Source organism: Siniperca chuatsi, linkage group LG23 (assembly GCF_020085105.1).
Source record: "Siniperca chuatsi isolate FFG_IHB_CAS linkage group LG23, ASM2008510v1, whole genome shotgun sequence".
NCBI classification, from domain to species: Eukaryota; Metazoa; Chordata; class Actinopteri; order Centrarchiformes; family Sinipercidae; genus Siniperca; species Siniperca chuatsi.
The window spans coordinates 8,429,989-8,453,969 of NC_058064.1; the positions used below are offsets into that span (position 1 = coordinate 8,429,989).

At 41.7% G+C, this 23,981-nt stretch overlaps 1 protein-coding gene across 2 annotated transcripts; it reads right to left on the bottom strand.

Annotated features, from left to right (window-relative positions):
- Positions 1 to 45: 45 nt before the first annotated feature.
- prrt4b (proline rich transmembrane protein 4b) lies at positions 46 to 22,128 on the bottom strand. 2 transcript variants are annotated; one of them, XM_044185753.1, is made up of 4 exons: positions 21,994 to 22,128; positions 15,463 to 16,529; positions 10,066 to 10,209; positions 46 to 2,818 (listed from the first exon to the last, which is right to left on the bottom strand). In XM_044185753.1, the coding sequence occupies exons 2-4, from the start codon at positions 16,436 to 16,438 to the stop codon at positions 759 to 761; spliced, it is 3,180 nt and encodes a 1,059-aa protein (XP_044041688.1). In that variant the 5' UTR covers positions 16,439 to 16,529; positions 21,994 to 22,128; the 3' UTR covers positions 46 to 758. The 2 variants fall into 2 exon arrangements, with proteins under 2 accessions (XP_044041688.1, XP_044041689.1); XM_044185754.1 differs by having other exon boundaries at positions 21,998 to 22,122.
- Positions 22,129 to 23,981: the final 1,853 nt, after the last annotated feature.

Here is a 23,981-nt window from a genome sequence, read left to right on the forward strand (position 1 = left end):
CACATTGCCGGATGTCACTTTGAACCTTAAGTGAAAGAAGCCAAATGTTATAAAACAAACTTTATTAGACAATGTGTTGAGCACAGTTATGTTTGAACATAAATAAATTAGTAAGCTGGTCATAGAAGATGCCATCAGTGTATGTAGAAGCACAATCCATTTATGATGACTGTAGGAGGATAAGAAAACAGTGCATTTTTCCAGTAGAGGGCAGTGTTGCACAATAACTGCAATTAAGATGTGTGGCATATTGACATGAAGAGTTTATAGTTTGACAAATTTAACTTTAATCCCATTTATGCAACATGAGATTTAATGACAATGATATTCTGCTGAGTTTGAAAGGGTATGACTTCAGTAGTTTTTAATAAGTGCTTAATTCAGTCACAGTACTATCTATTGGAATGTTGGAATGCAATAAAAACATTTGTACAAATAAATTCCTGTTCTCACCACTCAGTAAAATGTTACTATTCTTTTGACTATCAAACTTAACCAGCCTTTATCAAACATGTAAAAGTTACAAATTACCTTTTGGCTTTTGACGTTCTTGGCACTTAGACCCTCAGACATTCACTAATGATCGCATAAGAAAGCTAATCAAACCTCCAAAAACTTTATTTTGGCAGCTATAGGTCTTTTATGGTGTATGCAAAAGCTACCATGCACTACCAAATAGGCTGTAAAAAACCTTGACCAGCTTGCTACAACAAGTAGACACCCATCTTCAGTGTAACCCTTGTTTGACCAGACTGTACTTACAAATCAATTGTCTCACTGCAGATGCTCAAAGCATCGATTTGTCTGCAGACATTGATGAACTCCTCCTGCACGGATCGGTCTGCCTCAGATGACATGTCCACGTCCAGGCTCTCCTGTGAGGCCGCGCCCAGTGTATGATAGTGCCTCTGTGGGTCTGCATGGCCAGAGGACACCCCATGGCCTGTACCCCCTTGCTGGAGAAGCTGACTAGCATGTCTCTCTGGGCTTGGGCAGAGGACCAGCGAGGAGCCCCCGAGAGAGGCTCGATAGAGGTAACAGGAGGAAGAGCTGCCCCTCCAACGTTCAGGAGATAAACAGCTGGAGGAAGAGGACAGGGAGGGAGATGGTGGAGCACCTACAACAGTGTCTTCTTGAGATTGGGTGCAAGGGGGCTGGGGTTGAGAGGCCATCTCCAAGCAGGAAGAGGTACGAAAAAGGCCGGGGTCAGCTGAGAGAGGATCACAGAGGTTGTTGCTGGGAAGTGCACAGTGGCTGTTTATGGATAGATCACTGCAGCGAATAGGCCTAGCAGGGCTAAAGAGGCTCATGGGAAAGAGGGCCTCACTGAAGAGTGCCTCGTCTATGCTGCGACGCAGGTTGATGGGTGAAGGTGGCCTCAGGTCTGTGGTGGAGTCACTGGTAAACGAGGATCCACCTGAGGGCTCTCCGCCCCCTCCATCCTCAGGTTTTTCTGAACCCTGTCCAAAGTCTAACTCCAAGTCCAGGTCTCGGTACGCCAAGGCCCGGTTGCTGTGGTAGAGGAGGTCCAGGCCATTCAGGCTGCTACCAAGCCTCTCATCCATCAGAGTGTAAAGAGGAAGGCTCTCTGTCTCTCCATGCCCTACGGTATCGACAATGGCGAGCTTCTCTTGCTGGCTCAGGGTCCACTGGTAGCTCCCAGGCAGGATGGGTGACTTGGATGCCAACAGTTCAGTCCAGCAGCTCCCTGCAGCTGGGAGGTGGTCAGAACAGTAGACTGGTTGTGCAACCACCAAGGCTAAGGTAAGACAAACCCCAAGCTCACACACTCTGCAGCTAAACTGAAAAGCCCACCAGGGCCAAGGATGGAAGACCTCCTCCCCACCTGCAACACCCATGGCATTGAGCATTGCATATAACTGCAGTCCTGCACATGCTAAAAAAAACAATGCTGAAAGACAAACGGTTACTGCTGCACGGTTCCAGTCCCGGCTCTCAGCAAAAGGGCAGCGGTTATAGCGCTCAGCAGGTGTTGGAGACGTGTTATTCAGGTGGTAGATGTGCTTCGAATCTGCCCGCACATAGATGTAGAACACAAAATAGGCGGCAGACAGAAATGTGGCCAGTACTACAAAGGCTCCACGGGAGATGAGTGAAAGAAAGAGGCAAAGGGGAGGCTTTTGCTGGTAGAACTTAAGTAATGTCACCGGTCCGAATGCAGCAGCAAAGTGCAGGACAACCAGGCAGGCCAGGAAACAGGGTCTCTGGAAGGCTGAGTAGGAGAGCTGCATTCTTGAGCGCATTGAGAGAAGAAGGAAAACCAGACCGAAAGCTGCAGTCAAGCAGGGAAACGGTGCTTCGTAGAGCATCAGTGAGGCCTCTGTGGAGGGTAAGCGGTCCTGGTGGCCATAGGCATCGTACAGGAGCGAGAAAGATCTGGTACAACCTGCAGCTAGTAGAAACAGGCTGACCAAGGCAAAGTAGCCACATCCGGATGGGCATCGTAGTGGCAAGCAGAGCAGATTGAGCGCTGAGGCTAGGGTTAGCATCGCAAAGGTGCAACCAGCGCCGTAAACATGCGCATCCCAGGCCAGGCCCCAAGCTGCCATGGCACTGTTCCAGTCAGTGTACAGCGGCACCAACATGGGTGGAGCTGGGATCAGGAAGGGGTTGATTGATTGGTTCGTGGCAGTTGTGTTTTGTGTGGGCTTGACGTCCGAGGAGGTTGTGGAGTCCCAGGTGTCGGAGAGGTTGCAGATCCCAGAGCGCTCTTTATTGCAGTCTGGAAGAAAGGTGACGTCACTGTCCATCAGGCTGGACATCCAGTCTTCAGTGTACAGAGTTTCTGGGGGAATGCCTGGAAAGAAAGTAGAAATTCAGTTTGATCAAATTTGCTTCCAATAGCTGGTAGAATACAAGATTAATATTTAACTGAGTAATTGAAAAGGAAGAGAACAAGAAGTTTTGCCATCTCCAAAACTTGAAGATGGCAATATCTACTTTTATATCACTTAAAAGCATACTAATCGTCCACTCATGAGAATACACAGACACATTTAATCAACGTTCAAACTATCTGAGCCAGAAAACAAATTGGCTCAGGTCCAGGATGGTAAAGGCATGCTTTCCTCTTAATGTGCTAATCCTGTTTATAAGCTTGTAAGAAGGCAACTTCAAACCTAGCTGGGCCCAAAAAAAGAGGCAGTGGTGTGTGTGTGTGTGTTAGAAATCAGCCCACTCAGAACCACAGAGCTAGTTTCTCTAGCATTATGTAAGCCATCTGGAGTTTTCATGCGAGAACAGTTAATTATGATTGTGTTAGACATGTTTTAGCACTGAAAAAGGAAATGGTTTAGCTTTGAAAATTAAGGAGTAACCACGTATATGTGTGTTTGCGTAAACATTACAGAGACGCCTGCAAAGCTCATCTGTGCCGTACAGGTCTATGTAATTCAGTTACTGGAGGATGACTTGAATGGGATGTAGCACAAGTCACTTCACACAGCAGAATGCCTCACAGATGGGCAAAAAGAAACATTTTTCAGCCTCCTAGTCTCCACATCACTGAGCTTCACATCAGGGACTTAACCATGCTACCATGCTATCTTTCCACCACAGAAAAGAACATATTGAGACCTTTAGTCTAATAATGGCAGCTTAAACACCTTGCCTTATTAAAAAAAAGAAGAGAAGCAGCTTATAATTGCATCTGTCATTTGTACACACACAGGCTCATCAGTCATTTTGCAGCAAGCTTATCAGAGACAATCATTCCACCATAAAGAGCCAGGTGCTATAATGGACCTCAGAGACACGGACAAATGAACAGGATAAACTGGCAGCACAGTAAATCACACAGCAGGCAGGTTTGGTGACGTGTGTGCTCATAAACATATTTTGCATTTAATTCTCTGTCAAATTAGAGACTTATTTTTTGGGTAAAAATAACCAAAAAGTATTGCTGTAGCTCTTGTCTAAAACAGCAAAAAAGAGGGGTTTAAATATGTCCAGTGACACCTGGGGAATACATTACATCTGGTGGTAATGTTATGTGCCAATTTAAGAACTTAAATGTGCAGACATCAGCACCACAAAACCCCTAAATCTTTGCGTATAGATTGAAGGTGTCTAATTTGTTTCCTAAGTAAAACTAAAAGTGGAATTTGTGTGGTTTAGCATTTTTGTTTCAAGTCTTTCTCATCTGTCTTTTAATGTACTTTTATGGGTTGTATTATTGTGTTTCCCATACCACCCTGTCCTGGTCCCCTAACTCACTCTTTTGCTTATGATTTCCCTTCAACACCCGCCTTTAAAAAGGGGAAACTCCCATAGGTGGGTTTGTTATTTTTAAACTGGGACAGTTTTCTGTTCTCTTTGACTGTCCTGAAGTCTCTTCCCATGCTTTATGTTTTCTGCTTCTGCTGCTCTCTGCTTCTTTCCTCCAAATGCATAGATCAAATGCATGGCAGCTGCTGCTTCCATTATGTTTAACATGTAGGACTGCAACTCTGGGGGAGAGTGAAATGGTTGACAGTGTGTGTCTGCTTTTAGCACACTAACATTACTGTGATGATGCTGCAATGCAAACAGCCTGAAGCCCTTGCACTTGGATTAGTGTTTCTTGTACAATGTGTGTCAATGTGAGCACACATTGGAGTGTCTATCGGTGCATTTGCATGTGTTTGTACTGTTTGTACGCTTTCTGTACTCAAGTACCCCTTGTGAACAAAGCCATGCTCTTTTCCTGCTTCAGATCCTCAGGAGTGGCAGAGGATTTTCACAAGTGCTTTAGCAAAAGCTTTAGCATCTGCTGTTGTTGACAAAGTCTATAATTTTTCCTCATTCATCTCCTGACTCCAGAGCTGAATCACTGTCCCAGGTTGTGATGAAAACGTCAAGCTCGAGGAAATATGACCCCAATGCCAACTGCTGCTGCATCTTTTACTGTAGCGTGATGCAGCAGTTTTATTTCAGACATCCTGAGCTGTCTTTTGAAGCTTAATCACGTCCTCAACAGGAGGGGAAAAATGGATCGATGAGTTTTTGAGAGGCTTTGTTTTTGTACTGATGAACTGTTTTTAAATTAAACCCTGATGAATCTTAAATAACAGAAAGTGAAATGCTGCTGAGATGGCTCCCTTACGCATCATTCTCATCCTCCAGCGTTGCACTGGACTATATTGTTAAGAGCAAATATGGCAGGGAGGAGAATTAGACAGATGTGTGAACATCAGTCAGTATATTCAGATATGCCACACATTCACACACTGCTGTTGTTCTGCCAGGAAAGTACAAGCAGTACAGCCATTAAGTCAGTTTAAACATCCCGTTCCATGCTGACGTTTAATTTGCCAGGAGGGAATGACTAAATTATAAACACAGTGGTTGATTTGTAATCACAGCAGTGTCCTGAGCTGTCTGGAACTCCTAACATTTTAAACAAACACTTTTGATTAATCAAAGTAGACGAATGATGTATTAATCGCTCAAGTCATTTATGAAACTAAAATCCCAAATATTTGCTGGTTCAAGATAACATGATTTCTGTTTATTTCACTGTAAATTGAGTACCTTTTAGTTTTGGACTGGTCCAGACAAAACAAGCAAGTTGAAGACACCACCTAACTTGCAATAGACATTTTTTCACTCTTTTTTGACTAAACAATAAGATTAATGTAACCAAATAAATGTTAAAAACAAGCGTCTACAGCTACGCTAGCAGCTCTGTATTGCTGTGCTTTAAGCTAAATGCTATCACAGTGACAATGCTAACATGCTAATGTTTATGTGGATGTACTGATATATACCATATGTATTATAATACATCTATGGATGTTTATGGATCTATGGATGCAATATTTAGCATGGTCACCATCTTAGTTAAGCATGTTAGCATGCTAATATTTGCTAATTAGAACTAAATACAAAGTACAGCAGGGGCTTACAGAATGTCATTAGTTTTGCACTTATTTGGTCATAAACCAAAGCATTTGACAAATAAAAATGTCAACCTGATGGTGATGCTTTATGAAAAGTCAGGGGATCACCAAAGTGATAACAATTCATCCTGAGGGGACCGTGAATGCCTGTACAAAATATCATGACAAACCATCCTATAGTTTAAACTTTTTTCACAAATGTCAACCTCATGGTGGCACTAGAGGAAAAGTCAGGGGATCACCAAAGTCATTAGGATTCATCGTCTGTGTTTCAGTCTGGACCAAAGTGGTGAACCGACCGACTGACCGACATTGCCATCCCTAGTGCCGTGCCGCTAGCATGGCTAATAATCATAAATGCATGTTGAGAAAATAAAGACGAGATATGCTTAGTCTTGTTGAAAGTTATGACATTAGCAGTTTTAAATGAGGGCATTAAATGTCACTTGCACTGTATGTCTGCACTGACAAACAGACAGTAGCTGTGTGGGAAATGTGTAAAACAAACACACAGCTGCAGGCATTCTGAATGTGGAGGCCACTGATAAAGTAGGTGCGGTTCAGTACAGTGTTATGCCAGTGACTTGTCAATTCATTTGTTTACTTTCCAGGGCAATGGGGATGATTTGGATGCCACTGAGTCAGGCCAAGTGGAAAACGTGACGGGTGTTGAATTAGTGCCATGTTTTGTTGCCTTGCTCATGTCAATAAATTCAAATCTGAGCCTGGACAAGGTTTGGTATGTGGTGGCTACGGTACAAGGATGGATCAGAGCGTAACGTTCCACTGCATGCTGCTCGGTCATCTGAAACATTCCTGTGGGAACAAGTCCGTCATGCAAGGGACAGTAGGCACATCTACAATAGACAGAAACAGCCTGAAAGCAAAGAGGCTGTGGACATCGACCGAGAGGTCATTGTAACTAATAAAAACTTATAAAATGTAATCTGAAGACTTGGAGTTTGAATTCCACTGACCAAAGAGGTGGACCAACCAACCCAAAGACAACAGACATTGCCATCCCTAGCATGCTAGGCTACGATAGCATGGCTAAAAATAATATGTCACGGTTTCATATAATCAACATGGCAATATTCTACACTTAACCCTTCTTTCATAATGCCTGCAGCTATTAAGTGATGATTACTGTGAATATTTGATGTGAGATTCAGTATAAATCAAAAGAATTTAAGATCCTGGAGCTGTCTTAAGATGATTCAGTTACTTATTAATGCAGACCGATACAGTATAAAAGATAAATGAAAACTAATCTTCCGAAAATCAGCAAACCCATATTATACGACTTGCTTCACATTTCTTGTGAGGACTAGTTTCATTTAGATCTCTGTAGAAACACTATTAGTGTGCAGGGGCTATATTTATGTCTTCATTTCTTTGGGCTTTGCTTGTAAATATTGAGCAGTCTCATCTAAGGCACCTCAACCTGTAGACCAGCTGAGGTAATAAAGGTGAAGGATTCCTCTGATGTTACATGGGAAACAACCCCACACACACATCTTTAATTGGCTGGGTGTTGATTCTGCATCATGAAAATGAGAGCTCCATAGTTTTCATTTGATTGCCTTCATTTTCAATTTGGCTCACCTCCGAAAAAGCAATTTAGTAGGAGCTCATGGAGAAGTTAGACCATGCATACTGAGGAGGAGCCAGTTGTGTGTGTTGGTAAATGTGAGGCTGAGGGTTTTATCTGCTTCTTAAACGGTTAACATAATGCAAAACCACCTGATGTGGGTCCATTAAAGCAAATGGGAGCGCTTGTATGATATTCAACAACAGATTTTTGCTTTAGGGATGACACATTCAAATGGCAGGCAGACAGACTACTAACATTATTGTTTCACTTACTTGTGACACACCAAGCTAGAGAGCCCCGTAGCATCCCATCATCAGCAAGTGGCACATCTGACAGGTCTATTTTTGAAAATCACTTGACAACATTTGCTATTCTGGGCGAGGTAATGTGGGTTACATATGCTCCTGTGAACTGGGCTGAAGTTTTTTAATAAGCACATTTTACCAGAAATCAAGTTCCTGATGAGGGACTAATATATGTGATAGAATAATATATATGGATTTTTATGTTAATATTATACCAGAATACAGTAGATTATGAGAATCTTTTTTGATTTAGCTTAAAGGAGAAATCTAGTGATATTCTATATTTTTTACAGTAAATTATTATATTAAACAGTAAATTAATCCTATTAACATGTTTTGTCTGTGTAGCCAAAGCCTGATAAAGTTTATTTTTCTTTGCCATTGTTGTCTAAAAACTTAAAATCACATCACTGAACCACACAGTTTCACTGGGTGAAATTAAATTTTCCTTTATTTCCATGAAAGTGGGCACTGTAGTTTATTTTGAGTCAATTCTGCATATACCACTCTGTTGCCATAAACACTCACTAGAGCACCAACCGTGTATTAATCCGCCACTGAGAAACTATATTAAACTATATATTTGTAAGCCATTTTTAAAGATTTACATCAGGTATGAGCTTGGGGCTGAGAGCCACAGCCAGGATACCTGTAGGTCTGTTAGAAGTATTGAGAGGTGGTAACATTCTTGGGTCTTTTCATGGGATTTGTTGACAATAGCCAGCTTTCCATCCAAATGTAGAGCAAATTTTAAAAGAAAATATGAATCAATGCGTGTTTCCATCCACTACTGTTATGCGAACATTGGGAGTTGGTTCATCAAAATAAACAGCTGGTGGCGCTAATTCTCTAGTCAGGTGCAATTAAACCATTGGAGAAGAACTTGGCGCAACGAGATGTACCAGTCAAACCTCATACGGTGGAAGACTGTAGAAAATGTGATGGGAATATGGCATTTATGTTTATTTCATGTATTAAAGGTCCAATCTGTAACATTTAGGAGTATCTATGGGCAGAAATGGAATATAATATTCATAAGTATGTTTTCACCTGAAAATAAGAATACATTACATTACCTCAGAATAAGCCTTTTATATTTACAGAGAGAGTGGGTCCCATTCCACGGAGGCCACCATGTTGAACCACCATGTTTCTACAGTAGCCCAGAACGGACAAACAAAACACTGGCTCTAGATAGGGCCATTCACGTTTTTTGCCACCGTAATTTCTCCTACACACTTGGAAGGGGAGGGTGAGGCGAGTGGTATTCAAATGGTTGCAAACTAAAATTTCACCACTAGATGCCACTAAATCCTACACACTGCTCCTTTAATTTGAGGAAGGTTACAGTCTCCTCATTGCTCCATACAGATCTGATGTATTCATCTGCCACCATTTTCTGTCTCTTCAGTGGGCATTTAAGTCACATGCTTCATGAACGGCATCATTTATTAACATAAGACATAAGTCTCCATTGCACTTTGTTACATTTCACTTTTGTCAATACACCAACTTTTCCTCCTCAGCCAAGTGCAGAGACTGTTTTCAACGTTTTTTTTCAAATTTTCTGCATTAGCGTTTTTTATGCGCAAATTGAAAGTGCGTATAGAAACAGGTGGATGAAAATGCGCTTAGTAACAACATTATAAAATATTGCCAGCCTTGATTTCTTCTAATGTCATATCTACAGTATTTGCACCAAATTTCTTTGTATGTTCGATCTCTAACCAGGTAATAATTACATAGCTATAATAAGAGCAATTTGATACCCTGCCTTGAGTAATAGATTCCAGAATAATTACAGAAATGACAGAATATAGTAGTAATGCTTTATTTATTGAAATTGACGTGCAGCAAACTGTCTTTGGCCAGCGCTTAATCAATACTTGTCTGTGTTTTCAGTTTTTTAAAGGCAGCAATTGTCTTTGGATCGATGACATATTATTGGTTTATTGGGTGGGTATTGTTCTCCATCTCTTCTGTTCTCAGGAGTTCTCCAAAATCACAGCTTGAATGAGCAGTTTTCTCCTCCCATTGGAAGCAATTAGTGGCCTCAGGCAAAGCATGCAGGGTAATTGTTTCTCTCAGTCCTCTGACAGATTTACAGATATTGAAACAGCTACAGGACTTCTTATGAAACAAACAGCATGCAGTCCTTTTAGTTGTCCCCCTAACAGCATGGCTGTGCAAACACATGCATGAAACGGATGGGATTTTGAAGTTAGTTACAATGTTTGTTTACATTTTAAGGGATTTGTTTGCTCACCTGTGCTCTGCGGAAGGGATGTTGTTAGCAGCTTAGCGGATGGCGTGGAAATGTCTGCCAACCTGGTGTCACCATCCTCGTCAGCTGAAGGAACCACACCTTCCTCAGCCTCCTCATCCTCTTTATCCTCTTTGCCTGGCAGTTCTGGGAAGACACATGCAATTTAACCTCTGAGCGATGTCAAAGCAATCAGGAACACAATTTAAAGAACACAACATAGCATAGCTCCAAGTAGTCTGAGAAAAACAGATTAGCAGTTCTGGAGCTTGCCAAAAGAAAGTTTAACCCTCTCTGCTCACAGTGAAGTCTGAGACTTCACACTGCAGAAAATGGAAGGACTATATTTCTTAACCCAGTTCTGTCAAATGGATCGGCCTATCACCCACTTAGTTGTAGCCAGTCATCCATAGCACAGTAGTCTGGCCCTCTGTAGTCTAATTAAATTGACATCCTGATGTGTGTGTGTATGCTTATCAGTGTGTGTGCAGTGGTGTGTACATCCTGGTCCATCAGAAATCCAGACCCCTTGTTCAATCATCTGTCTTAGTGCTACAAAGTGGAGATAAACAAGACAAGAGACAGAGAACGTAATGACTACATGACAGAGCCACATCATTTTCTTTTTGCTTTGGTACACTCACAAAATATGTTTTCACAGTCAGCCCTCTTCAGAGGATTTGTGTGTTTGACAACACAGTGCAGCAGTTATAAATGAAAGATGGGCCAGATGAGATTTGGGACGATATTCATTGAGTGAATCTGTTGGGAAAAACTGATGAGATGACTTGGTGATGAAGCCAGGGATACCAGGTACACTGTTAGTTTATAGCTTCAGAATTAATATCAATAAAAGATACCGAAGCATAAGGCTAGCGGGAGGAATAATGAGATAAGAAAAAAATCATAACGGCTATGAGGCAATGCAAACTACTATCGTACAATATAATCTAGGTCATGCTCACAGCACCCGAGTTAATTGTAAGTTTTAAAAGTCTCCAAAGCAAATTCTGCTAATCCCTTTATTGCCCTGTTGATCTCCACACAGCTGGAGATCTGTCTCAGCCAGAGGAGAGTGAGGTGATGAGGAACAGAGACAAATACTGCACATGTACACACCTGCACATACAAAAGTCTTGTGTCTCTTAGAGCAAGTCTTGATTCAAGTCTCATGTCCTTTAAGGCAAGTCAAAGTCCAGTAACAAGTCTTCATAAGCAAATTCCAAAGTGTGTCAAATCCTCCTTTTTGTGACATAAAGGTATCCTGTAGAGTTTTTAATCACCAGTGACTATTCCACTATAAATCAAACTCACAAATTTATTTAAGTATTTTGCCTTGAAATTTTGAGTGTGCACATTAAATTTGAGTAAGTCATTACTCAGCAAGTTATCTGAACAAAAGATGACTAGTCAATTTCCTTGAAATTTTTTGTTGTCACAACTTTTTTGTTTTTACAGTTGAGCTGCTGTTTGTTGAGCGTGTCCAGTGAATTGGAAGGAGACACTGTACACCACAGCCAGATCACTGCAGCATCTTAGATCTGCAGTACGGACACTCTGATGTGCCTGTGATTAATTTCCGCTTAAAATGAGATATAAGGAAAGTAAACATGTTCATTCACTCACTCACTCACTCACTCACTCACACAGTACAAGCAGTGGATCTCTTTAGCACATCACAAAGCGAAATTATTGATGCCCAGCTGTTTACAGAGACTCTGCTGATGCAAAATAAAAGCTAAAAGGGATTAGAGAGGGGTAAATGGACTGTACTTGTATAGCAGCACCTTTCTAGTCTTCTGACCACTCAAAGCGCTTCACACACTGATGGCAGATGCTAACTGCTCATCAGTCCAAAGAAACTAACTAGTGCATTATTAACTAAGCTTAACTAATTAGTGCATACATGCAGTAATTTCTTTTGGCATTCATGACCTTAAAGTATGATGTTCTATCTAGTTGAAGAAGAATCTTTCTGTGTGTCTCCTTCACTAACTGTGAATGGATGTTTCAACATGTGTGTGCAGAAAGGACAATTTAGGTTTCTTCCAGAAACATAGTCTAAATTGAATTTAAAGTAGTACCCACAGTGAGCAAAATCTTTGAGGCAATGATGGCCATTTTGGTGTTGCAGTTATTCACTGCACAGTGTTTCAGAAGATCCTCATTATCCTCAGCTCCCAGAAATAATAAACAAAATATGATGTTGCACTCCATTACACTCTGCTTTGTCTACATAAACCCTGAGAGAGTTTGTGAAAGAATACATGTGTGGGTTTGTAACAAACACACTGAGCTTAGAGTGATAGAAAAGAAAAGGATAGCAGGGGTTGGATAGCAGTGCAGCAGAAAGTCGGATGCTCATAATCAGATGCATAAAAATGGGATATTATGACAGAGATACCTCACTTGATTTTTTTTCGGGATGTACTTGCACAAAATTGCATCATGTTGTTGCTAATTTGGCTCATTTTTACAATACTTAATAACTCCATTACGCTCCCAAGTCTTGCTTTAAAATCAGTCTGAATAAATGTGAGAAATAAACAGATTGTTCTATAATTGCATATTTGCATTAGTCAGGGAAATGCAGTCTAAGAGCTGTGGGTCAAATCCTAAAAACAAACTAATCCATCCAGTTTTTTTAAAACTCAAGGACTCTGACTGGTTAAAGAAGTCATTATGAGAAGATTAACATAATATTGAAGTCCAGACAGTGTTCTCTATTTGCATTAATGACCCTTTTCCATGTAAATTCTATACCAGGGCATCAGATATTCATGTCACATGCTTTGCGTGTAAAACTATTTCCATAATCAATGAATCTGTCAATGGCCGTGCTATAGCTGTTTGGTATAGCGCTCGGATCACAGAGACAATATATCCTTGCAGGTATTAATGGAGTGTGCTAAGGGTCTAGTTTCGCCGCTGCCTGTTAGTACATTAATGGAAAAGGTGGGAGGAGGGGAAAGAAGGAGCAGGATGAAGGAAGGCTTTTTGGAAGATAATGTATTGCAGTGGCTTTCAGAGATCCTTTGAAAACCTACATTTTCAACCCCCACATCACATCAGCCTCAACCCCTAGTTCTTTTTCTGCTCTCTCCTCTCATAATTGCCCTTGCTATCGGATGTCAGAGTGTCCCTTAGTAGAGGATTTGACACAGATGCAGAGCATTGCTGTTTTTTATACCTGACAGCCTCCTCAAGGGCAACACCACCTAGCAAATGCTCTCTCGATCAATGTAAAACCCATCCGTTTGTGTGGTGAAGATGTTCCACACCTCCAGTAGGGAAATGTTCACCCTGTGTAGCTTTAAAATAGATTACAGCACACAGATAGAATGTTCACATTGGGATAATATATGATAATGCAGTGCTTCCGTGCTTTCATTTTCATATTAGTCTCCCCCTGTGTCCTTTGGCAAGGTGTAATCGTTTAAACACTGCAAGACTCCAGCGCAGTACTACATAAAAGCACCATATTCTATTGGTTGTCATATCCTCATGGATGAACAGAAACTTCTCTCATCGCTGTCAAGACATTTTCACCCTTCAAAGCAGCCATAGCTGACATGTCTGTCCATGGAACAAAGTGACAGGAATTTGTGTTTGTACAGAGGCAAAAAGATTGCAAAAGGAGGAAGGGAGCACGGAGGGAGGACACTAAATGGCAAGAAGCATGTTCAGCATCCATGAACAGCGACTGGCGAGCGGATGGTCCCACAGGAGAGGTGGTGGTTTCGCTGAGTGTGCGCTTGGAATACTGATACACGGCCACAGCAGCCCTCCCCACCCAGGCCAAGCCCCCTATCTTTTCTGTATGCCGCCACATGATGCACAACCGAAAACAAGTGCAGACACAACACTGGGCGCTGTAGACAAAACACAACATCACCAGTTTCAATACAAGCAGCGTAAAGCAGTGTGGGAGACACAACATCTGGAATAGTTGCATTCCAACACTGCAAAAAAACAATCACTCTCAACCTTTATTTTCCATTGAGGAACTGGGGTAAGGGTAATAAGGGTAATAAGAATATAACATAACATAATTTTGTTGGGATTAATTGCTAATTATTGTTTTGCCTGCTGGTTTGTGTAATTATCTATGGAAAATCTATAAAATTAATTAATGCATTTCAAAATTAAAAACATTTATTTGTAACGATTAATGGACGTTTGGTGTGATGGCAGCATTAAAACATGGAAGCAAATCGATATCATTATGTCCTACACATGCTGAGTGAATATTGCAGACACTACTGTGTGTATACATCCACCAAACAACCATGGTTTTAACAGATGGACACCGAACCTCCCTGGATGAGAATAATCGCCTCATCATTTTCTGGCCCAACCTTTGACCCTACATGATGAATGCGTCGGTACCTGGAGGAGGATGTTCCTCTGAAGACTTATTAAGCATGCAGACACCAGACTACCACCAGTGTTGGGGGATGGGCCTTGAAGGAGGAGGTATTGCCTCTATGTCGTGTCAAAGTCTCCTGAAATCTACTGGCTACCAGTAACTGTTTTAGCTCATCATCTTTCGCTTTTCATGCTCTGTGGAGAACAACACCCCCATTCAATCAAATAGTCTTTCCTTCCATTCACTGAGGTAATGGCTTATGCAATGTTGGAGTGGAATTGCTGCCTGAAAACTCATTACAGACTGTTAAAGGTATAGTTATGATTTTTTTTTAAATAGGGTGGTACGAATTACTCACTGGTAGTGATTGTAAAATGCAAAATTAACTTAGGGAAAGGCTAGGGCCAGTCAACAACAACACATCACTCAAAAAAGCTTTTTAACTATCCACAACAGATTGCACAACAGATTTTGATGCTTTATTCTGCATTCCATATTCTCTGTGTCATGGAACTACTTTATTGAATAGTTCAAAGTCTGTGGGAAGCAAGCATTCGAGACACAATAAAGATGTTTCATTCTTTTGTAGATGGCTTTGGCTGTATTGTGGAACAACTCCCATTTGTGAAAGCTGTCATGTTGCTGAAATGTCCATCCATGTCCATCCATTAAAACCACCACAGGGTAATACCACATTATATCAAAAATGTTTAACTATACCTTTAAGATCCTCTCCCTGAGCAAGATGAACAGAGATTCCCACACATAACCCATCATTGCGATCATGTAAATGTTGATTCCAGAATTGTACTTAATGATTGTTGACTGGGTTTCAACAAGATTGGGATTTATGCTAATGTAAAACCTTTGACTACTTACCATGTCAGAAATGTCATCGATCAAGCCAAACTGTCTGCAGCCTTTTGACAGCCATCTGTTGAACACTTGACCTGAAGAAGACCTGCCTGCACATGATTGATCACATCTATTGAGTCAATCCAGCCACTATTGATTTGTTTGACTTTGCTTACCTCCTGCTATTGGGAAGTTAACCCTTTGGCTCTGAGATGTGCTTGTTATGGATTCTGGCAGTAGTTTGTGATCGATCCCCATGGCAGTGGTGATTACCCCCGGCTGTTCCTCCGCAGGCCCCGACCTGGCCATGTCAGACTCACTATTAGTGTGGTGGGTTTCTGTCGTTATGGCTTCTCCAGCATGTAGGGTAATACCAACAGTCGGGTCTTGTGGTTTTCTGACAAACGTGATTTCTGAGGATGTAGGGGGTGTAACAGGTCGCAGAGGGTGTCTGATGGTCAGTGTGGTCTCCACCAGTCCTGGGTTTGTTGTTGTGGTTTGGGCTGCTGCCCGTGTCAAAGCAGTGGGAACTGTAGTTTCTGGTGCTATCGTTGAAGAGATCTTTTCCGTAAAATCTTCAGCCTCGTCTTTATCAGTGTGTTCCTCTGTGAAGTGTTGTGGAGTGGCACCCGTGCTGGGTCCGGCTGCTCGTGCGGTGCCCCGTGGTGGGTGGGTATGTGTTGCATTTTGTTCAGGAGTGCTTGTGCTGGTGGGACTGTTGGTGAACAGAGTGTTTCTGATAGAACTGCTTGTGGGTGAGTAGGAGTCTGAAACAAGAGTATCATTGTGGCTCTGCGCTATGCTGCTGTGTGGAGAATCTGATGTCCCTGTGGGAAGTGGTTCTGTTCTTATCTTTGTCACACTAGTTAGGAGATCCTGAGTCCAAGTGGTGGGTGGCTCAGAGGCTTCAGAAATGCTCCCTTCCCCTGAACCCGAGTGGTCTTGCAAGTGATCGATTGATTCTGTCAGGCCTTTGGTGGTTGTGGTCAACACAGCAGCCTTGTCGTTACCATCCAAGCTTTGTTTATTTTCAGGTGGGTTTTTTCTTGTTGGCGTCGGTCCCCAGAGGGCTTCTTCGTCAGCCACAGCCTGCCTGTGAAGTAGCAAAAAACACCAGAAGCAGAAAGCCAAGGTCCGGAGGAGGCGAAGCATGCTGTCGACAGTGGCTCACGGATCGGTCACATGTTGTTCTCCATTCTCCTGCTCCCTGAGGCGGGTTTGGCTGGCTCTCCGGCAAAATGGCCTAAAAGACAAGAACACACAGGACACTGAGTAACACACTTTTCATCCACTCTTGGGCAGCTAAATTTGAGTTGTCGAAAACTTAATAGAATTTGCATCTGTTCATTTTTCTTTTCATTGAACATTTTTGGAAGGCCGAGCTTCCGTTTCTCAGAGTGTGACCTGCTTTTCAGCTGTTCTTCCAGACTGTAAAGTAAATCAAGTATAGAAACTATGCCACCCACTATAAGCGACTGCTGAAGTTAGCAGGCTAAAAAAATATGTCACCCACCACAAATCACAACAAGGACTTAAGTATTATGGACACCCCACAATTAGTGGTGTCCTGTTAGATGTGGTGGTCAGTATTTATGTCATGCTGTTGCTCACATGCATGCTGTGTCGCAGTGGTTGGGCGGCTACACGGACTGACCAATTAGAGAACTTAAACTTAAAGAACTTCCATCCATATGTATTCTAATCAGTGAAGAGTGGTCAAGAGTGTGTGAGTAGAGTTGGGGGAGGTTTGTGAAGAATTAGGGTCCGCGTTGCCAGCATAAGAATAGAGGGACCTCTTTTTCTTCTTTGGAGCACTGAGTGGTTCAAAGTCACTAGCCTGTTGCCTCAGTGAAAAGACTGGAGCACCAAAGGAATTTCCCCTGCGAGAACAACAACCTGTATACTTTAGCTGTAGTTAACTCCCCACTAAAGCCCCCGCCCACCCCAGTTTTGGTCTTGCTCTCTTTCAATCTCAGATTTATTTGTTCTTTAAAGCAGAGGGAGAAAGATCTGTTTGTGTGGGAGTAAAAAAACATCAATATTCACAGAAATCCGCTATCACAGTGAAGTTCTCTATTATGCTCTCATTCTCTTTATGAGTGTTATTTCACACTTTTTCTTGTCAGCCATCTCTTCTTCTCTCTGACAAGTTTATTTACGACTCACTTTTCCCCCCCAATCCATGCCAGTTCTCTCTCTTCTCTTAAGTTCTTGCTATTTTGGTTCATACGCACACACAAGATCAATCAGCCGCTACTATAAGAGTCCCAGGCTCGTTCTCACTGATCAGGAGAGCAGGAACTTGACCTGCCGTCTCCCCCTCTGTTCCCGCCTGGAGGGATGAAACCAACCTGGATACACAGTCAGATGCCGAGATATGAAGACTGACTACCAGTGGGGTCAAACATAGAGCTTCCCACACATTCCCTACTTTTAGCATTTTGACTGAACAGCATGGAAATCAGTTTCCAATGAGGTGAGGTTGTTTTTAGATGGTTGTGTGCTCAAGCTTGCACCAAACAACCCACTCACACGGTCACATTTCATGCGTGCAGAGATATGATTGTAAATGAATTTGGATCTGACTCTGCATGTTAGTGCAATTGTGTACTTGTTCGCCCACATGTACTGTTCTGTAGTAGGTACACACAACCACGCATGCACACTTTGTTGGCTACTTCAAGACATTTTGCAAGCAATTTCTAAGGCTTACAGAAAGGCCAATGAACTATTAAATTCTGCCTTTAAAGAGAAAGTTGAAAGAATGTTTTGTTGAGGAACCAAGTTAATTTTATTGTGTATAGAAACATTTTAATTAGTTGTGAAGCTTGGGGCAAATTGATTGTCTCTTTGTTGATTTCATGCATAACTGATCAATTATTTAGACAGTGGGGAATATGTATAATTCATTTTGGCAAACATTCTCACATTTCACATCAGTATCACTTTCACTGAGTGTGTGGTAAAAGGAAACTCATGTAGAGCGCAAAATGCTTACTTCACTTCACAGTATATCTTTCAGCATGTTTTTAAGTTTATGAAGTTCAAAGGTACAAGCAACCACATTCACGTACACATAGTCATTAATAAAATAAAAATATTGATAACAGCAGCTTTAACATGTAAACAAAACATTTCAGAAACTGTCAATGACTCTGTCAATAACTGCATTAATCAATTACATTATTAAAAAAAATTAAACAAAGTAGCAATCAAGCTAACAAAGTGATTATCGACTGTACTAGCTACTAATGAATCGAAAACCACACCGCAGCGTGTGCTTTACTATCATTCCAGATTGGGCCTTTAACTTTCTTGTCACCACACATCACCAATTCAAATACATGGCTGTTAGTGAAGGCATTGTCTGGTTTGACAGGCAGCAGAGCAAGTGGAAAGGAACTATAAAAAGTGTCTGTGTGGAATTTACAAGTCCCCTCTATTATTTTGCTGGCGTTTTGTCTCGCTGCTCCTGACAAAGATGGGGCCTGCCGCTGTAGTGTACTCAGTGGAGTAGAGATGGAGAAGGAGAAGGAGAGGCAGAAGAGAAGGGCAGAGAGCAAAAGACAAGGGCAATAGGAGAGAGAGAGAGAGACGGGGACACCATATTGACATTCAGTTGTGGCATTCTTAGTCCAGGAGAGTAAACTCTGCGGCAGTCGCCCTAATGCTCATTTTAGTTTGTTGCCAGAGCCTCTTTCATTAACTCTGTAAACAGACTCCTGTTTTTCAATTTAGTGTGTGTATGTGTGTGTTCATGAGAAGCCCCCGTTCTCTCACTTCTCTCAGGACCATCAGCCATCTTGATCTCAATCAGCCTTCAACCTACTGTACCATATTTCTCTATGGAAATGTCTCCATTCTAAATTAATCTGACGGCAGGATTATTCCTTTACAAGCCCCTCTGTGATTGCTGTGATCATAATAAGACCACTGTAGTAAAGCTAACAAGAGAGAGAAAGATGAAGAGAGGAGCACAGTCTCTGAGAATGAAAGTAAAAGGAGAGGGAAAGAAAAAATAAAGCTATAAAAAGAGAGGTGAAAGAGAAATGCAGTGACTCAATTAGAGGTGGGTGTCGCTCCTGAGTGACTGAAATGGAGAGGCTCTACACTGAAGGGAGTCATAAATGGAGACGAATTTACTGCGGCTAACGTCATTTCTATTTAACAAATCTGGCAAGGCCTGAGGATCAATGACACAGTCCAAGATAATGGAGTAATTTACCTCCCTGCAAATGCCTATTTTTGTGGGTGACAGTTGTTTTTTTTCTGAATCTGCTGTGTGGGTGTGCATATTTACAAGCACTAGTTATCATTCTAGTATTATTTCCATGGTTATATGTAGTTGCACTTGCATTTGAGTGTATATTTACATGTGTATCCTCCCATGTGGTGTCGGGTCCTGTATTTTCAATTGCAAGCTCTTTAACATCACAGGCTCTATCTCCCATCTAAGGAGCCAACTTATGGCTTTTTCCTGTTGTCCTCTCCTGACTTTGACGCTATGTGGCAATGTCAATACTGCACAGATTCAATCTGACTGGCAGCTTTAAGCCAGCAGGGATTTATTAAAGCAGCACATTTGAAGGGCTTTCTAATGTGTTAGAGAGCTTAACGTAGCGAACAAGTGTCTGTCCATCCATCTTTTAATCAATGTAGTTGTCATTATGGTCATGACAAATTCTTATGACACCTTGGGAAAGACGGATGTACAGAACACCCAAGAAAAAAATGTTGATGATTAATGTCCTCATTTCACACAAAAAAAATGTTAAAGACCTTATTTGTTTTCTTCCAAGTTCCAGGATTAATTTTACGGTTGGTTTATTTAATCATTATGGACAACACTAATAAAGATTGAATATTGTAATTTAAAATGAATCAGTCAGGTTAATGGTATTTTAGAGTATCATGTTTCATAGTATGCTTGCATATTGCCACTGCCCAGTTTGTTGACGGAAAACAAATTTTGTTAAGGAATAGTTCAACATTTTGGGAAATACACGTACTCGAGAAGATCCATACCTCTCTCATATTTGTTCGGTAAATATACAGCTACAACCAACAACCAGTTAGCTTAGCTTAGCATAAAGACTGTCTTGGAGTCCCCGGTGATCAAGAAATTGTCTGGTGCATAACCCCCTGTAAAACCACAACTGATTGTTTTTACACTTCGTTTTTGTACAGATTATACAAACACGATATAACGTGTTAATTAGTGAGCTTTAGAGGGGCTGGTATGCAGATTTTGTTACATTTGGACAGAGCAAGACTTGCTGTTTCCAGTCTTTATGCTAAGCTAAGCTAATCAGCTGCTAGCTGTAGTCTTATGTTTACCGGTATGATGTGAGAGTGGTAGCGATCTTCTCATCTAACTCTAAGCCAGAAAACATTATTCCTCGTTTGACATCATTTTCAGTTGATTCTCTGGTGTCTCATTACTAACTTGTGAGTTGTGTGGGACAGATCCACAGATAGAAATGGTGCACCCAGCTACAGTCAATAGTCTCTGGACATTATTGACCATAATTAGAGCATGCTCTCCGAGAATAGCCAAACCTCTGGTCATGAGTCCAAATGAGCAGCATCACAGGCAGGACTCCAACAGGTTACGTACGTCCTGCCGGTTTTACAACCAAACAACATCCTGAGTCATGCTATTTACAAACACGATTAATGCCTTGCTATTCTAATCTGTGGGGTTTCCTCTGGCGATTCTTTGAAATGCCATCCTACAAATCCAATTTCCACATGCAGAATTCCTCTCAAAACATTAGCAGTACCGTTAATAACATCTTCCGGACTTTCATTTTTCCTGGTAAAACATGTTGATTTGCCCAAATGTCATTTTTCCTTTTTTTCTCCGAACATCTTCCATGCCTCTTATACTCCACCTCTTTAAAACCCCACTTTGACCACTCATGAAACATATTCCCCATGCTTGAGAATGACATTAATTGTGCTGCGCTAATGCTTGTGTTAGCCCTGGAGCTGATGAATGCAGTGAACCTGCCGACTATAAAGGGCGCTCTCAAACACAGGCGTTCCACCGGCTGCCTTTGCCATGGTGACAGCTGAAGCCAAAGACGTCTCGCTAATCCCCGGGATTTGAGCACCTTTTGGACTCCGCTGTTCCGCTTGTAAGAGCGTGCTGCACTCACATGCAAATGGGCAGTCACACACACACACACACACACACATAAACAATCCATGCTTGCAAGAGCATTTGCTGGTTTCCTAACACCAAAACACACACACACACACATGCATGCATATAATCTGGACATCCTTGTGTTAAAATGGAATGAATAAACATGAATATGATTGCATAATCCAAGCCAGATATTCACAAAAATTACAACATCTTTATATATCAGGTTTACCCAGATGACACACTGACAGACACAAACATTCTCATAAATACTACCAACATACACATTTCATGTTTTCCTAAAGATTTACCACTAAATGATTCCCTCTGATCTCATTAATCCTAAACCACAAGCCCTCTTACATGTGTTAAAGGAAATACAGTATGTGTCTGTGTGTTACCTATAGCTTGAGCTAGAGTGTGTGTCAGCGTGTAACAGCATATTGGAGTCAGACCCACACATCCCTATTCCTAGATGCAAAGCAGCTGTTTAACATGCAGATAGAGAGCGATACAGCTATGTGTACAGGAAGATGAAAACATGTCAGCTGCTTACCTACAGATGTATGGAATAAGATGGAGAATCCACAGCCAGCAGTGTGTGTGTATGTGTGTGTGTGCGTGTGTGTGTGTGTGCTGCAGGAGACACCGTCTTTCTGAGCTCGTGTTGGTTCGTCTATGTGGAACTGAGTTCCAGTCTCCCTCCCCACTCTCTCTCTCTCTCTCTCTCTCTCTCTCTCTCTCTCTCTCTCTCTCTCTCTCTATCTCACTCGCTCACTGCATCAGTAGTCCACTGTGTGTGTGGCTCCCATCACAATGCCTGTGGTCACACCTCACCGAGCAAATTGTTCATTAGCGGAGATCACCCAGTGCAGCGGACACTCAATGTTGACTTTTTGGCTCTGCAAACAAATCACCCACCACTCCATAGAAAAATGGCTTATCTTCATATTATGTCAAACTTTAACGGTTAATTCCAATTTATTACAACTTTGTTCTCATTTTACTAGTTCTGGCCATCATTCCTATTGCTTATGATAACACTGGACTCATCAGGTAATTCATGAGATCTGGGACAAAATACCTAATTTGTAATTGCCCTCCAAAACAAAATGTTCTGTTTTCTCACAGGTGTGAAAATAAAATGGTTTGGTTACTTTTAAGCTCAAAAACGACTTGGTTAGGGTTAGGGATGGTTTGGGTTAAAATAACTGCTATAAGGTCCATCTGCAGACTTTGTGGCTATATAACAATGTCACACTACTTCCTCCTTTGCTCCCAATAGACAAGACCCATAATTGCTACTGCCGCTAGAGGGCTTTGTCACTTGAACGTTAACGGGTGGTGTCAGATGGGCCAACAAACACGAGCAGAAGAGTAACAGACAGGTTGTAAGCGAGACAAAGGATTAGCCAGATTACAACTTTATTTGGAGGTACAATCAAACTGTGGCAAGTAGGGTAGGTCAAAGTTGAAACAGGCGGTCGGTCTGTAAACTGTGATGGATGGTTACAATGGATAGTTTGGGTAATACTTTTAACATTTACTATAACCTGAGGGTTTTGTCTAAAATCTGTTGGATCGTCTCACCACTTGTGTTTCTTAACCCTTTGGACTTCTTTTAAGCAATGTTGCCACATTCCCAGACCTCAGCGATTCATTTGTGTACAATGTTTCCATAACCAGTAGAAATGATTAAATTCCACCCTATCGCCAGACAAGAATGTCAATATTGGACAGTTGTGTAAAACCCAGAATTATGTTCAATAGTAATTTTTAAACAATTCTCTCCTTGTGCAATATCTGCGACTGGCAACCATGGCTAAGTTTAGATTAAGGGAAAATCGTTATGGCAAATAAACATTGGTTAGGGAAAGATCATTGTTATGGTTAACATAAATGAGGTGAACTCTGGTCTCCTGCGTAAAAGTAGCTATACGCCCATCCACCACCCCGATCTCCAATCATGCTACATATCAGCCACTTCCTGCGTTGGCACTGAATGTTGGCATTGGACATTAATCGTGAGGTACATAATTGTCCAATATGAATGTAATTCCTTGTGATACTGGGCTGCCAAAACTACAGTAATAAGACCCAAGTTGCTATAAACGCAAATGAAAGTACTCCCATAAAGCATCTGTGTTATTAGTTTCCATCCGACCCTACCCAAGCACAGAACAACTCACGTCATGTCCAACCTCCTACAAAGTTTACATAAGGAGAGAGAGAGACTCACCTTTGACACAGTTTATTTTGTCAGTTTATTTTTATCTCTGTTGACATCTAAGGTGTCCAGTCAATGGAGGGTGTTACTGTTGTGCACCAACTTTGACACATTTCCCAGATCTTTGCCTCTATGATTCCCAGGAATTTCCCAAATATAGAAACAATCAGTGAACTCCCAGCCCAAGGTAACGTAATTTCCTAAATGGTGGCTGAGCGGTCCTGCCTGTGATGAAGCCCCCTCCCCAGCTCGGCTCAGTCCCGTCGGCACAGGCAAGATCGCCTTAATAACATATTTGACCTTGACTCTCCTTGCTA